The sequence below is a fragment of the Accipiter gentilis genome, chromosome 25, assembly GCF_929443795.1.
Source record: "Accipiter gentilis chromosome 25, bAccGen1.1, whole genome shotgun sequence".
Taxonomy (NCBI): domain Eukaryota; kingdom Metazoa; phylum Chordata; class Aves; order Accipitriformes; family Accipitridae; genus Astur; species Astur gentilis.
Window position 1 is genome coordinate 20,277,300 of NC_064904.1, and position 15,047 is coordinate 20,292,346.

At 53.5% G+C, this 15,047-nt stretch overlaps 1 protein-coding gene across 7 annotated transcripts in view; it reads left to right on the forward strand.

Moving 5' to 3' along the window:
- Positions 1-15,047, forward strand: part of TRIM9 (tripartite motif containing 9) — a 69,380-nt gene that overhangs the window by 24,731 nt on the left and 29,602 nt on the right. For all 7 annotated transcript variants that reach the window (XM_049828960.1, XM_049828963.1, XM_049828964.1 and 4 more), the window contains exons 2-3: positions 14,318-14,413; positions 14,870-14,992. In XM_049828960.1, coding sequence (XP_049684917.1) covers positions 14,318-14,413; positions 14,870-14,992 — 219 coding nt within the window. The remainder of the gene's footprint in view (positions 1-14,317; positions 14,414-14,869; positions 14,993-15,047) is intronic.

The following is a 15,047-nucleotide window of genomic DNA, read 5'->3' on the forward strand; positions in this document are numbered from 1 at the left end:
TCCAGGTTCTCCTACTTTTACAGCATGCCTGAAAGCTCCTAAAAAGAGTCCATGCGCTTACCCGTGCATTCTCGCCAAGCCATTTGCCTTTTTATCTTGTTCAACCTCCTCCACAGCCCCTCATTTGATTCCAGACCCCTTGTAGAGTTGGCTCCCTCTCCAGTGTGCCCTGGAATGGTCCCTGGAGCTGGCTGCTTGGGGTTTCTTGCATGTGTCGCTTCAGTGGCCCAGCATTCACCTGAGCCAGAGGTGAACGCTGGGCTGTGGGAGGCCGCTGCTGCTGGGAGGATGACCTAGAGACACGACCACTGCATCTCAGAGGACCCCTTTGCTTGGGGTAACAGACCAGCGTCAAGGGGAGACTACGCTTGGAGCTAGCCCAAGAGCTCAGGACACAAGTTGAGTGCCTAATACCTGTTCCCTTACGTCGTCTGTGCCATGGGAAGGGGAATCCAGGGCTCAGAAGTTTATTCAGAGTGAAGGGAAAATACCACGAGGATGGAGGGATCAACTGCCAGAGAGACTGGCTGCTAAGTAGCCTTCTCAGGAAATGCAGTGTCTGGTTCTATTAACTGCCTTTCTCTCTAATTAAGGCTGTACATTGAATTTATTACTTTTTAAAACAATAATAATGCTATTTCAATGGTTGCCTGAGATGTGGAAGATCTTGTTTGATGAGCCACTTCCTTCTGACCTGCAGATTACTCCTCCAGAAGCTGAACTCTGTGCTTGCCAAGGCTGATTATAACTAGATCAGTTGCCTTGATTATCTTGTACTGCCAGACATTATCACTCTCAATATTTGCTGTGCACTGACTTCCTCAACAGCTGTGCAGCAGACCAGTGGGTAACTCTATGTCAATAAGCCATCTCTCTCCGTTTCCCTCCTGGATGCTCATTCAGGACTGGTTCTACGTTGGTAAGGGTAGCAAAGGAAAGCAGCATTAACAGCAGCTCTGAATAACATGCATCTCACTTTCCAGGGGACCAAGATGCCACATTTCTGCAGTCCCTCTTCAGCACAGACTTATTTTGGGGGTATTTTTTCCTAGTAGTCTGTCTGCAATGTGTCCTGCTCTTTGTCATCCCTAGGGAAGGGATGTCTGTTGATCAGGCCAGAATGTACCTGATTTCAGCAGGCAGTCCACTGACGTTAGGAGGTCGACCGCTATACTCTTTTACCAATTTCTGTCCAAGGAAGACCTTTGCCAGCTGGGCTCGACCCCAGTCTGCTCATCTCAAGCAGCAGGTCACAGCGCAGCTCTGTGGTGCCATTTGAGAGCTCCTCCAGACACAGCCCAGGCAGCACAGAGCTGCACCCAGGCCAATTAGCCCAAGCGCCAGGCGTGCTAACGGGGCTCTGGTGTGATGCTAAGCCGTGCTGCATGGTGTTCTTGCCTGCTGATTTCTGACGCCACTGCTTGGCCAAAGGATCCCTTAGCAGGACCAGGCACGTTGTCCTCCTCCTCTGTGATTCTCCTCTCTTGGCACAAGGGCGCACGGAGCTCTCAGCAACCTGGACACGTTCCCATCTCCTCTCTTGTTTCCGGATCTCTCTAATTGGATTCAGTTCTGCTCGTTTCATCTCTCTGCCCCTGTGCTAGCAGCAGCTGCGGTCGGTCGGAAGCAGGGGAGCCTGGTGGAAGCCATGCCCGGTGGGAAAGCCCTTTTGGAGATGAGGAGAGGAGGCACCCCAGGGCAGAGGGTTGTGTGCTGTCCTGCCTGAATCCTCCAGCCATGAGGGAAACGGGTTCCAGTCTCCAGCGGGTGGGAGCCCAGGAGAGGAGCAGGGCATGGGCCAGGCACTGTCTGCCCAGTGGTCGGAGCCCATGGAACAGACCCGGCGGCTGCAGTGACAGTGCCTGCAAGGCTGCCCTTTGCCACGTAGGGGTTTGCTCCAGTCCTCAGCCCTCTGAGGGCTGGGGAACAGCAAAGGGTGCTTAAGCCTTCTTTTCCCACAAGTATAGGAGAGTGTGTGCAAGATGGTGCATTCCCAGCTTCTCCAGAGAGGAGTGTAGGTGTAGTTGTGTGCTTATTCTGCCTGTAAATTGCACCTCAAGCAAAGAACTAGGCCATCTGCTCAGGGACGTGGGTGTAAGTGCTGGTTCAGGAGAGCTGTGAGCATTTACACCCGCTCGGGACACCGTATGTTGTTGCTGGACCGTGCCTTGCAGGGGAGGGAGCCTGGAGAAGTCATTGCTCAGCCGCGAGCTGTCCTCTGCCTCTCGCCAGCCTCATTCATCTCTCGAGACATAACAACACTGACACACAGCAAATGAGCCCTGTGCTTCCAGGGTGGTTTGGAAATGCCACCGGCCGCACGACAGCAACTATAGATCAGTGTGCTCCCAGCTGGGTCACAAGTGATGGTAATCAGCCATCATTACGATCACACTCCTCAAGACATGGCTCAGCACAGTCATTAAAGGGAGCTACGTGCTGCTGTGGCTCTGGATGGACTGGCTCGCACCAGGATCCTCACCTCGCCTTTTCCAAAGCATCTCTTTGCTTCCTCCTGTCAGCCTCATTACAACCCATACGGAGCTGCCTGTACTTTTGTTGCTGGCACGAGTCGGTTTGGTGTCTGCATCCATCACCTCTGCCCATCTCCTCAGCCCAAAGAGCACTCCTTTAGTGTACAGCTGTGGGGCTGGAAACAAACCCAGCCCTGTGTTGCGACCTTGGTACCTGGGAGCCGTATCCAGGCTGTGGGAGGATCTTCGCAGCGCTGGTAGATCGGTGATGTCGGTCACGTCCTTCGCAGAGCTCTCGCTGTTGTGGCAGTCGGAGGCTGTGCAGATGCATGAAGTCAGCGGTGAATTCGGCCTTACCTCCCGCCTTGGGCATCGCTAACGCGGGCAGGAGGGGAGCCCTCTGCCCTGAGCTCTCATCTTGGCCCCCGGCCGGGACAGGGTTCAGGCATCTGATGAAGATGGTGAACAAAGGCTGCTGCTGTTAGCTGATCCCTTCTTGTTAACCGCTCTACAAATCCACCGGTGTCTCACAGCAAAGATGCGTGGCTTTGTCCTCTGTTCCCATTTGGGCTACTTCAGGCTTGCTTGGCTTGGTGACTGTTAATTGTAGAAGGAGCAAAGCTACCCCAGAGTTGCAGAGGCACGGACGAAGGTGAAACAAGGGCCAGTGTGCAGCTTCACTGCCCTTCACCGTTGGCAAGACTGGGTGCGCTGATGCCAGGAGAGGGACCTTGGATCTACAGCAGACCCGGCTAAGGGAAGGAAAAGGAGGGTTGTGCACTTATGCGTGGTCCAGCCTGTGCTAATATCCTCGCCCCTCCAGTCTGCAAGGTTGCCTGTGAGTGCTCCTGAGGGGAAGAGATGTGTCTTGAGGATCCCATTTGGATCTAGGCTAGCTATAAGCTTTAGAGCTGGGAGCTGAGTTTCTTGCTGCCTGCCGTGCCCTGAGCTGCCCTACCAGGGACGCTGGGGAGGAATTTATTCTAGTCTCGCTTGCATGAACCAGCCACTAGCAAAGTTCATGGCCTTCTTGCTGGGGTTCAGATCACAGAAGAAGCCAGACTCAATCAGTATCATCTTGGTTACAAGACTCCAAGGGAGACTGCCACCCAGACCAGGATGTGGAAATTACTCAGCGCAGAAAAACAGCCTGCAGCAAACAGCTGCAGCATGTACCTGCAATACTCTCGACCTGCATTTCCACCCTTTACAAGACACAAGGATGTCTGTGTGCAGAGCTGCAGCAGGACCTGCACTCCTCTCAAGGACACAACCTGGAAGATGCACTCCAGGAGCACACCTAATGTGGTGTACCTGAAGCAGGACCGGGCAAGGGTGAGTCCAAAGTGTCTCTTCTCCTGAAATATGGAGAGAGTGGACCTCAGCATCAACTCAGTCTACAGACCTGTGCCGATCAGTTCACGATATTTGGCCTTTTTTAAATAGTTTCTCACCCTTACCTTGTTTGCCCCTGTGTACCTGTGAGTAGGCAGCAGACCCTTGCTTAGCTTGTGTTTTTCTCAGCATCCCTGTAATAGAGCTGGCAGTTCTGTCTGTGATTTCAAAGGGATGTGTGTTAGGTTTTGCCATTGAAAAGCTAAGATGATTTGTTGTTGGGTGTTAATGAAGCAAAACAGGAATTAATTGGACAATATCAAAGGGTTTTTACTGATATCTTGGTGCTCACATTTCTCCTCCTTAAAAATCAAAGCAAGGACTATATCCTATATCAAAGCAAGGGCAGAGCATCTTAAACACATCCTCACAGCAAGAAACTGTCAGCAAGGAGCAGCCCAGGACATTACATACCTCTTGTATTATTTTTTTTTAGTCCAAGGACTAGGGACAGCCAAGCAAGTTGCCACACATGAACTGGTCCACACTGAGCATCCCTGTGTGCAAAGCTGGCCCTTATCGGGCTGCAAGGAATCATCCTAGATCTACCCTCTTCTGGGGGCGAGTCCCACAGCAGTGCTTGAGACATAGAAGGTCACTGCGGCTCTGGTGGTATCTATAACTTCACCTGGTGTCCCCACATTTTTGGAAGCAAGCCACTGGCATGTTATCTCACAGGCCACTTGGCAACCGTATCTTCTGCTGGAGAGTTTTGCGTGACTGATTGTTTGCCCCTTGAAGAAGTGGGGTTAAAGTGCAAGGATGCTGGAACTTGGGGGTTCAGGTCCTCCTCCTCGGACAGGCTTCTCCCAAAGCGTGCTGAGAAATCATTGCAGGCTGCAGAGCACCAGCTGTCCTGGCCACAGAAGGCCTGTGAACAGGGAAGCAGCAGGTTCAAGTGAGTACAATGATTCACAGCAGGAGCAAAATGCTCTGCTGTTTCAGAGTGGAATAAGCAGTGTGTGACCTGTCCCCTCAGGCACCCTCAGCCCGGCGTCCCAGCTAGGCTGTCGTGCATGCTGCTCCTAGCAGGGGGGCTGGATGCCAGAGTTATTCTTCCACAATTTTGGCGTAACAATTACATGCATTAAAGTCCATGCAAAGAGAATAATTGATGTTTTTACCCTAAGTATCTCGCTTCCAGCAGCGTCCCCAGTGCTAGCTAATGCGCAGTTCCAGGGCTTGGCAACCAAGTCGCAGCAGGTCATTTTCGAAACATTAGAAGTCTCCTTTCAGAGAGGAGCCCTGAAGGCTGGGGCTGGTCGGGGCGTAGACCCCCGTCCCTTTCTGCCACGCGTGCAGGGCGAGGGGCTCTGGGCAATCAGGCAGTGAGCTGGGCTAGGCAAGTTGCTGTGCTAGTACGGATGGACTGACGGACATTGCCACTGCTACTGCAGGTTACAACTGAGACCTGGCTGAATAAAACATGCGAGAAACTCGGCATGAATTCATCATTGCCCACAGCAAGGCTGGGAGGAGGCAGAGCAGCATGGCTGCCCAGGGCCAGGGAATCCCGTAGCCACATGGGAGGCAATGAAAGGGTTTTAGCAAGGTCACGCTTGAAAAGAATATATCCTTGTTTTATTTCCAGGCTGGAGGCTTTGAATCAGTTCTGCCTGCTGAGGAAATACACTGGCCTAGTGTCTGCGTGAACAAAGCCAGCGGCCAGGGCCATCTGCGCACCCAAGTGACAGCACATCGGTCCTGGGGGCTTTAGCTCCTGGCTACTTATTGCGATCATCGTCTTACAGGGAGCAGAGGGGAGATGATGTGGTAGGATGGGGATCCCAAGGAAGCAAGCAATCCCACAAACACAAGGTTTGGACCCAGAAACGGTGCAGACAGAGGCTTAGCCATGTACCGAAGGAATCGGTTAGGCCGGCGCAGTGCTGCAGCACGCAGGCATCCCGGTGACATCCAGGCTCGTGTGGGGCAGGCAGCTGCCCTCCGTGTCTGACCTGAGCTCTCAGGGCTTGCCCTTCACGGGGACATCCCAAGCGCTCCTCCTGGGGACCCTGCCTTGCCCTGCCCTCCCCAGACCCAAGAAACACCCATAACCCTGCGGCAGCTCCTTATTGCAGGGGAGGACAGACATGCGTCCACGTGCAAGATTTCACCTTGATAAGCGTTGACTTGGGGTGGATGGGAATAAATAAGAACAGCCTGGGCTGAGCTGATAAGGCCTCCAACTCCGACACTGCCGGGATTGGCAGTGATTTGTGCTCTCCGCTGCAGCACCCAGAACAGCTTTGCTGTTCTGTTATCAATGCTATCAAAAAATAAGTGGCTTTAAAAAAATCTTACCAGCTGGCAGGCAGCAGCCCAGCTTTGGGGCTTGGCATGGGGCAAAACCACTGCATCGCCTCCCACAGCTCATGGGAGGGCTGCAGACAGCCTTTCTGCCTGGCAGAGGGGATGTGAGGTTTTTTCCCAGCTGAATTCTCCCCTGCCTCCATCCTGGCCTGGTCCACAGTCCCTTCTGGAGTGAGGATTCCTCCTGCCAGCTTTGGGTTGCACATGTGAGTCTGATGTGTTGCTGCAGGGGGAAAGGGTGGGAGATGAGAGAAAGGAGGAGGCTCCAGGAGGAAAATTCCCTGTACACAAAACACAGTCTGTGTCCCCAAGGGTGCTGAGCACCCTCAGCACCTGCTGGTTGCTGTCTGTGGACACTGGGTGCCCTCAGCACTGCAGAGGAGTCGAGAGCTGGGTGCTCTGCTGCCCCACACAGATTGATACGGCCGTGGCAGGTTGGACCCTTGGGCATCCCAAACCCACCGCGTCCCTCCGTTTGCACTGAAAAGGCTGTAACTCACCCGTGCTCCAGCCAGGGTTGGGGATCCTTGTGGAGCTGCACATGGGTGTTACCACCACGGAGATAAGACACCCCAAAGTGTCCCCATCTCAGTTGTCCTCCCTCCTCAGGTTCTGCCTGGGCTTTTCCAAGCACTGAAGTGGCAAAGGGCTGTGTGCTTCCCCCAGGAGGATCCATCAGGGTCTAGGATTAATAGTCGCGGGTGTAGTGGCATCTCTGCCTCTTCCAGAGACACAGGGGCCCCTCTGCAGGCCCTGGAATTAACTCCAACGTCAATACAAATTGCCCCAGAGATAATCAGTTCTGCTGATGCCTGCCCGCTCCAGAGAGCCAGCCTGCCTTGCATGCACGGAGGATCATCTGCTTTGCAGACCCCAGCTGCCCTCCGGGCTGCTGCAGAGGCAGCAGAAGCAGCCCGGCCCTGAGACTCCCTCTCCTTGTGGAGCCCCTCTCCCAGGGGCTGCTGGATCTTAAAAATTTACATTTCATCCTCCTTCAGTTTCTCCAGCATAACTGCAACGAAGGAGGAGAACCAAGGTCCCCAGTATGCAGAGGTAGCGATTGCTGCCTTCCCATCCCTTGCTTCCCCCCTTGTCTGCAGTGGGGCAGCAGGATCCGTTCCTAAGGATTGATTTCTAGCCTGCAGTTTGCACCCAGGAGCTTTGCTCACAAACCTGGCTCTACGCGTGTGTGCGTGCGTCCTGCTGACAAGCATAGGCTCTTCCGTCTGTTACTTTATTTGCAGCTCTATGTCAGGTTGAGAGCTCATCCTTCTCGTGGGAAGCCAGGAAAACCTCAGCTGGACCAATGTCAAATACACGGCAGCAGAACGGTGTGGTGTTTGGAGAGGAGTAATTCAGACCCGTGCTCTGTTCCTGTTGCTAGCCTTGGCTCTAAGTTAATTATTAGCAACTAAGATGGTCCAGCTTTGCTCACCCTGCAGACACAGAGCATCAGTTGCCTACATCTACTCTGCATCCCTGCCAGGGTGGGCCTGGGAGCGAGCACTGGTCTCCAGCTTTCGAGGCTCTTTGCTGCCTGATTGCTCTCCGAAGGCACCGAGGAGTTCAGCAGGCAGAGAGCGAGTGGGCTGCAACGAAAGCGCTGCTCTCCACCGACCTTTTGGGCACACGGTCTCAGGGTGAGGTTGCCTTGGGATGAGGTTGTCTCGGGGTGTCACCCGCCGTCTGCCGCACATCTGCGTTTCCAGCACGATTTCAGGGGACTGGGCTTGGCAGAGCAGGAGGGAAAGGAAGAGAGGACGTCTGAGGATGTTCAGGTTTGACAGCAGTAGCTGCAGAGATGCAAGGTATTTTTGGTAAGAGGTCTCCTTACACGCGCACGGGTAGTAAGTGCCTAGCCCTGCGTGGTGTCACGTCACATCGTGTGCGTTAGGAGCCGGCGGGCAGAGCTCTAGAAGCTGCTGGCTGTGAGCAGCGATCAGAGCTGTTTCTGAGTAGGTTTCAGGCTCGTTTACTTGTCTTCGTCAGAGTAAGTACACAGGGATCACTGATACAGTCTGGGGATGTGTGCAAGGGAAACGGGGAAGGGGTCTGGACTGTTCAGAGCGGAGGCAGCACGGCCGGCGGGCATGGGGGTGTTGCTGGAGAGCAGCTGGGGATTTTAGCAGTCGGCGTGTAGCAGCGATGCTAAGTCAGCCCCAGAGCAAACCAGCAGGAGCGACTGAGCAATTGTTAGGTGAGCAAAGGAGGAATGAGGAGGTGGGTGAGGGCATGATTTCCTTCTGGCATGTATCCTTGCTGGGAGCAGGCTCAGGAAGGAGTCTCCCCCGGGGCTCCTTCACAGCACAGGGCACAGCCAGCTCCCCACGGTCACCTGTGTCCCATGAGGATTGGTCCCTGCAGGACCCCAGGACATGGCACTGTCCGGTCTGGTCTTCCCTTGCCCCGTGGGGCAGGCTCGAGTCTCAAGGGGCAGGTTCAGCCCAGGCTGCAGGTCCAGGCAGAGCTCCTGGTTTCTCTTCTTAGGCAGCGTGGAATCCAAAAGTCAGGCTCTCGTGACTGGAGCCGAAAGCCAATTAGCAGCAGTTTAGCTTCATCAACTTCCTGACTGAATGCAAGTTTTAATTAAATATCCCATTTTAATTAGTCAGGCATCACATACAGTAAGCTTGCCTCAAGATTCAAAGGCTGTAGGTCCTATGCTTTAATTAAAAGAAAGAAGCACATGACTTCGACTCCAGCATCTGTGAACAGCTCCTCATCTTTTTGAGGGTACAAGCAGAACAGCCGGGAACAGCATCTTTTCTTGCCGTGGCTTATTCCTCTTCTCTTTTACCTCCGTATGGATGCTCCAACAAGAGGAACTGGCCACGAGATGACTTGGTTGGAAGGAGAGAAGAAACAGGGGCTGGTTGCAACGCTTGGGATGTCAGAGCAGGTACTGGGCTGTCAGTGTAATGCCGGGAGCTCTTTTGGGGTGAGTTTTCTGTCCTGGGGTGACGGGAAGCACCCAGCCCATCTGTGGCTGGTAAGGAGGTGCAGTCACCTGAAATCTTAGGTGCAAATGGCCTTTGAAGCAGGCATAGTCTGCAGCAGCCCAGGGGAGGTGGCTTTCACAGGGCACACACTTAAGCTGTGAACTTGCTACAGGACCTCGTGGGTGATAAAAGCCTGTGTTAGTCCATGAGGAGACAGGACAGTTCTGTGGAAAAGAAATCCGAGGGGGGTTACACAGGCTACCTGAAAGCCATGCCAGCCTCACGACATTCCTGAGCTGTGAACTGTTGGAGGCTGGAAGAATACCATTGTACGGAAGATGCTGCGCTGGGGCGTACATTCGGCCTGGCCTTGAACAGAAATGTCCTTTCTTGACCTCGTTTGAATTCGTGACCTTTCTCCATCACACACGAACTCGCTTTCCTGCGTGTGGGTGCAGCCCTTGCGGGGCAGGGGCAGGCAGCGCGGAGCTGCACAGCTCCTGGGTGTGCAGGGGCACGGGGAGCGGGGCTTCTGGCTTGGGGACCTGGGCTAGCAATTGGTTTTCGGCTGGCAGACGAGTCCTCCTCTCCATTGAGCAAAGGAGGAGACTGTTGTCTCTCCTGAATACTCCAGGCATCTTGTCTAGCGTCAGAGCCTGCGAGCGAGTTTGGGTTTGAAACGAGAGCGACGGTTCCTCGCTCTTGTTGGTGGCCAATGCTAGCTAACTTCAGGCTTTTCTTGGGATGCCAGATGGAGCTGTCACACAGAGCTGGCTCCACAAATCCAGCATCCATTGCCAAGCGGGACCCGGCACCTCCTAAAATAAGAGGCCCAGCTCCCTCCTTGCCTCAAAGTAAACCTGGAGAAGCTCCATTGCTGGCAGCTGGGTTATACAGAAGGAGAACCAGTCCAGCTCCATCTGAGAGATGATGCGGAGTTTAAAATGTTGCTTTTCTCTGTTTCTTGGAGCCTGCTCAGCCCTACTGAGCCACCAGCCTTCTGCACCAACTGCGCTCATCCGTGCTCTGGGACAAGGGAGAATCAAAGGGTGACAGAAATCCCTTTGTCAGCTGTGCCTGGGAAGGAGGGTTACAGAGCTATTAGCGAGCACAAAGAGGGAACAGATTCTCTCCTAAGTGCTCTGGGGACAGAGATTTAAATGCTTAGCTCCCATTAATGTTAATGTGAATTACAGAGGTCTCTTCTTACTGCCTTGAAACAAGAGCATTGAAAAATAGGCCAGCTTTCTGCAAAGAGCAAATTCACTTGATTTTAAGATGCCGCTAAATGGAGTTTTTCTTCATTTCACACTCATTAATTCCTCTGCCTGTGCTAGCTCAGGGTGGGACTCTGCTCCGGTCCAGTGCATATGAGCTGGCTGGTCCACTGCATGCTGGAGGATGCTGGGTCTCCATCCACTGTCCTGTGCTCTGTGGGGGGATAGTGGTTCCCAGAGCTGGGTTCCCAGCCCTGAGAAGCTCCAAAGATTTTGTTTCCACATGGAGATGCAAAGTGCGGCGTTCCAGCTTTTCGCAGCAAGGGGAAATCCCTCCAGCTTGTGTCAGAAATACTAACAGTGTCGTTTCCAGCGATCTGGTACAGCACCTGCAGGAGACAAGGCCTGAGGTCCTTCCAACCTCCTGCTCCTGCGCGGAGGACTCCTGGGCCTCCATCTCCTGCTCCCTCCATGTAGATCATACGCTTGTGGGAAACCTGTGACTCTGCCTTCTGTGTCTGGTGATTAAATCCTTCTCTGCAGCGACAGACTGCATTAAAGCTTGGGTTTGCTCCAAGGGTCATGGAAGGTACCTGTAGAATTTACGGACCCAATCAGTCCTTTAATTTCTCTCCGTAGCCTCTGACTTATTAACATAATAACAGAAACCAGAAGGACTTTGTTTTTCTGTGGCATACGGTTATGAATCACGTTGTCACTGTGCCTGCAGCGCTGCCCTTAATGAGTACATTCAGGCATGCCCGCGAGTCCCCGCGCACATTCCCATACGGGCTCCGTTGTCGTATAGCATTAATTAACCTTGTTTAATGGGCTAACAGCGATGGCTTGCAGCTCTGAGTCCCCAGCGGGGCAACTCTTGCCATAAGCAACAGGGATGCAGCAGGAGAGCTGGGTAGATGTTTGTTTCAAAGGGGACGTGTCCAGGAACAGGTCTCCGCTCCGCTCGGTGTGATGGGAACCCTTCCTGGAGATCGGCACAAAGCTCATGCTGATGAAAAACCAAACCTTAGAGCTCCTCTGTCCAGTGGGGAACCTGTGGCCACCGATACATAGGAACTGGCATCATCAGCTTTGCACAGGTGATGCTAGCTCTTACTGCACATCGCTGTGAGCTGGGCACGCTGGTGTTGGCACCCCGTTCTCCATGCTGGGGATGAGGCATGGGGCAGGGTGTCCACTGTGCACCTCACCAACCTTGCGATTATGGAAAAAATACAGTTTCCTGACTAGTTCGTGCCCCTCACCTGCAGGCACTGGTGGCATCAAGAACATCTCAAGCAGAGGGAAAAGCTGAGCTGAGAAGGGGGATGCGGTGTAAGACCGTGGGGAGGGATGCTCTGAAGGCAATGGACCATCTTTTTCTTTTTGTGGACAGGCTCGAAGCTTGCTGCACCATGAAAGCTGTTGTGGTGTGAGTCGGGGGGTGTCCGAGGTGAAGGAGCTGCACATGGACAGTGCACACGGGCGGCTGTTTTAGGGTGGTTTTGAGGATTCCCAAGAAGGAGAACACACACACACGCTGACTCTAAGGGGAAAAAGTAAGCATTTATTAACTACAGATGTGCGTTACGCTAAGGGTATCTTGTAAAGCAAATTAACATACCGACCCGAGGACCATCCGTACATTCTTGTGCCGTCTTGCGCCGCGAGCTCAGCCCAGCAATCGGTAGGTGCCAGCTTTACACGGGCGTCCCCATGGAGGCAACGGTGGCCTCACCGTACACCAGCCCGACGCTCTTCGGAAAAATCCCGGTATTTATACATTCGCAGAGGAACGGGTTTCGGCACACGTGGCCAGCGGGTGCCAAAACACGCCTCGGTTGTAACATAGGGAGCCTATGACGCATGCGCTCGCTGGCCAGGCGCGCTGCACGAGCCACAGCCACCCTGTCTGTTGGTTCATGGGCTTTGTACGTGCGGCATCTTGTCATCGTCCAGCGGTCACGCACCGATCATGCACACAGCTGTGCCGTGCGACAGCCTGCTGCCCATCCTCCCCCGGTATTGCTCAGCTCTCTTACCTCCGTGGTCAGCATTCCAAGCAATGGGCAACAAACCATCCATTTTCTGCCCTGACTGCGTTTTCCTCGGCTATCTACCAGTGTTCATCCATGGACCAAAATCCCATCTTTTAACCCATCCGTTTACAGCGTCACAGAGCTCTTACGAAATTTTAAGAGCACATTTAAAATGCTTTCCCATTAGGAAAGCCTCAAAGAGTTATGTTGATATAAAGATCCCCTTTCTGAAATATAAGTCAATAGAAAAAAAAAGCCTTCCAAAGACTTTATTAAAGGAAAAAAACCCACCATGCTGCAATTTTAATGAGGAGCTTGTAAACATAACAAACTCCTACTGATTTTCTCTATTAATTGCCTGCGTTATCGAAGACTAGGGCCCTGCAGCGCTCGGTGCTCAGCAAACCACCTTGCGGGGCTTAAGACGTCTTCCTAAATCTGGGAGGGCTGGAGCCGTGCGTGGGCTGCTGAGAGCGAGCTTGGAGCAGGGCGGTGGAGGCTTTTGCAGGGTCACAGCAGAGAGGATGGGGCAGGGCTGGGTTGTTCCTGCAGTGCGTGAGGCTGCCAGTGCGTGGGGAGCAGCTCGGGCTTCAGCCTCGGCTCTCCTCCAGCCTTTGCTCCAGGAAGAGAGGGAGGAGAGAGATGGGGAGACCTGCTGAGCTGACTTAGCAATCCCATTTTTATTAGAGATGCATTCGCTGATTAGCTCCACATCCTAATGACTCGGGCACGATAAATTACAAAGGAAATGCAGAAATCGCTAGGGTTATATTAACATCTCCTGGGGAAGCAGCAGTAAGGTCATTTTCTGGGCCATTAAATGGTCGCCATTTGTTTGCTACCTTGTCTCTTCGATAGCAATTTTTTTTTTTTTTTGCCTTGATTTCAGCCCAGCGCCATCTCAGCGGGCGCTGCGCTCCAGTGTCCTCGCATCCCTTCTGCACCGTCACTCCCCCTGCTCCCCTGTCCCATCTCACCTCCTCCCGCTTCCCACACCGGTGTTTGGGGGAGCACGGCACAACAGGGCAGGTGCCAGCGTCCTGATCACAGGAGGAATGGTCGCATTAGGTTTTTAAAGATCTGGGGACATCAGCCATCTTCTGGGCTCCCTGCTGCGCTTGCTGCAAAGAAGGATCACACCTCAAAACCTGCATGGTGTTTGCAGGCAATTTGCAGCCCATGAAAGAGGCAAAATCTCTCTGAGAGGTAAATTGTCGTGGGTGATTTGCCCAGCTCTTGAGATAATAACCCTTACTGAAATCATTGCAAAAGGGGAAGATTCCTGAGTTAGCGTTTGGAAAGTGCCACAAAAATGAAAAAGCACAAGGCATAATCATTATTATTAGCATGTTATGCCGCTCAGCTCAGCGCGGGCTGGAGCAGGCTGTGGGTGTGTGCTCCCACCCCTAGCACCGGAGGAGGAGGGAGCAGTCAGTATTTTGCGTGGCAGTGGAAGATCCTGCTTTACCTTAGCTTTCAGGACGGACTGGGAGATTTTCAGTCTGATTCAGGTGGCCTGACCTGTGCCCTTTTGCTGATCACCCTCAGCAGACGTGGGTCAGATCCTACAGGATTTTTGGTGTCTGGCTCCCTGGAGAGCACAGATTCAGGGGAGGTAGCGACCGGCTCACTTTGCGACCCAGGATGGATGTGGCTTGTCCCTGATCACCCAGGGGAGCCTGTGGAAGAGGTGGACACTGAATATCTGCTTCCCAAACCTGGGGCATCTGTGATGATGGCTAACACTCCTTTTCCTCTCCTTACACTCAGGGCAGCGGGGGCAGAAGGACACCTCGATGCAGTGCTGAAGGCTGCACACCCTGGGAAGGCAGTGCTGGGCTGCAGTCCATCCCCAGCCCTAATCGCACACACATCAGCTCCTCTAGCATCAGGATGAGTCCAGGACATGGAAATGACCTTGCTCTTTCTTCCCCTTGCAGAGCCAGCTTTCCCAGGCCCTGAACGGGTTGTCAGACAGAGCCAAGGAAGCAAAAGAGTTCCTGGTCCAACTCCGCAACATGGTTCAGCAAATCCAGGTACTGTGTCTCCTGGCAGAGGAACAGCCCCTTGCCACCAGGATGAGCTGCTCTCTGCGATCCTCTGTCCCATCTCCCCAGCTTGGTTTGGTGGGTGCTCTCCCAAAGGGGCCCACACCTGACTTTTCGTATTACCCCCCTGCAGCCTTCCCAAAGACTGCTCCTCCCAAAGCTGCCTGTGTCACGGAGGGAGCAGCAGAGACCCCAGCCCTTTCCATCTCTGCCATAAGTAGATTCAAGGACGTGGCAGGATGGACCAAACCCGTTTCTCACCTGCCACCACCACATTTGCCATGAGCCAAGGGCGTAAGCACCCCACGTGCTAATGCTATGTGAATCGCAGTGGTGCAGCTACACATATAAAAATGGCCCATGTGGTACTATTAAAAAAAAATCAGGTTTCCCAACTGAAATGGAGACATGCCCCAGGCTGTGATACTCTGCTCTGACCCACAGGAGAACAGCGTGGAGTTCGAGGCCTGCCTGGTGGCCCAGTGTGACGCTCTCATCGACGCCCTCAACAGAAGGAAAGCCCAGTTGCTGTCCCGGGTCAACAAGGAGCACGAGCACAAGCTAAAGGTGAGCCCCTACCCACCAGCTCGGGTGGTCAGAGAGCTTTCTGCAGGGTTCCACC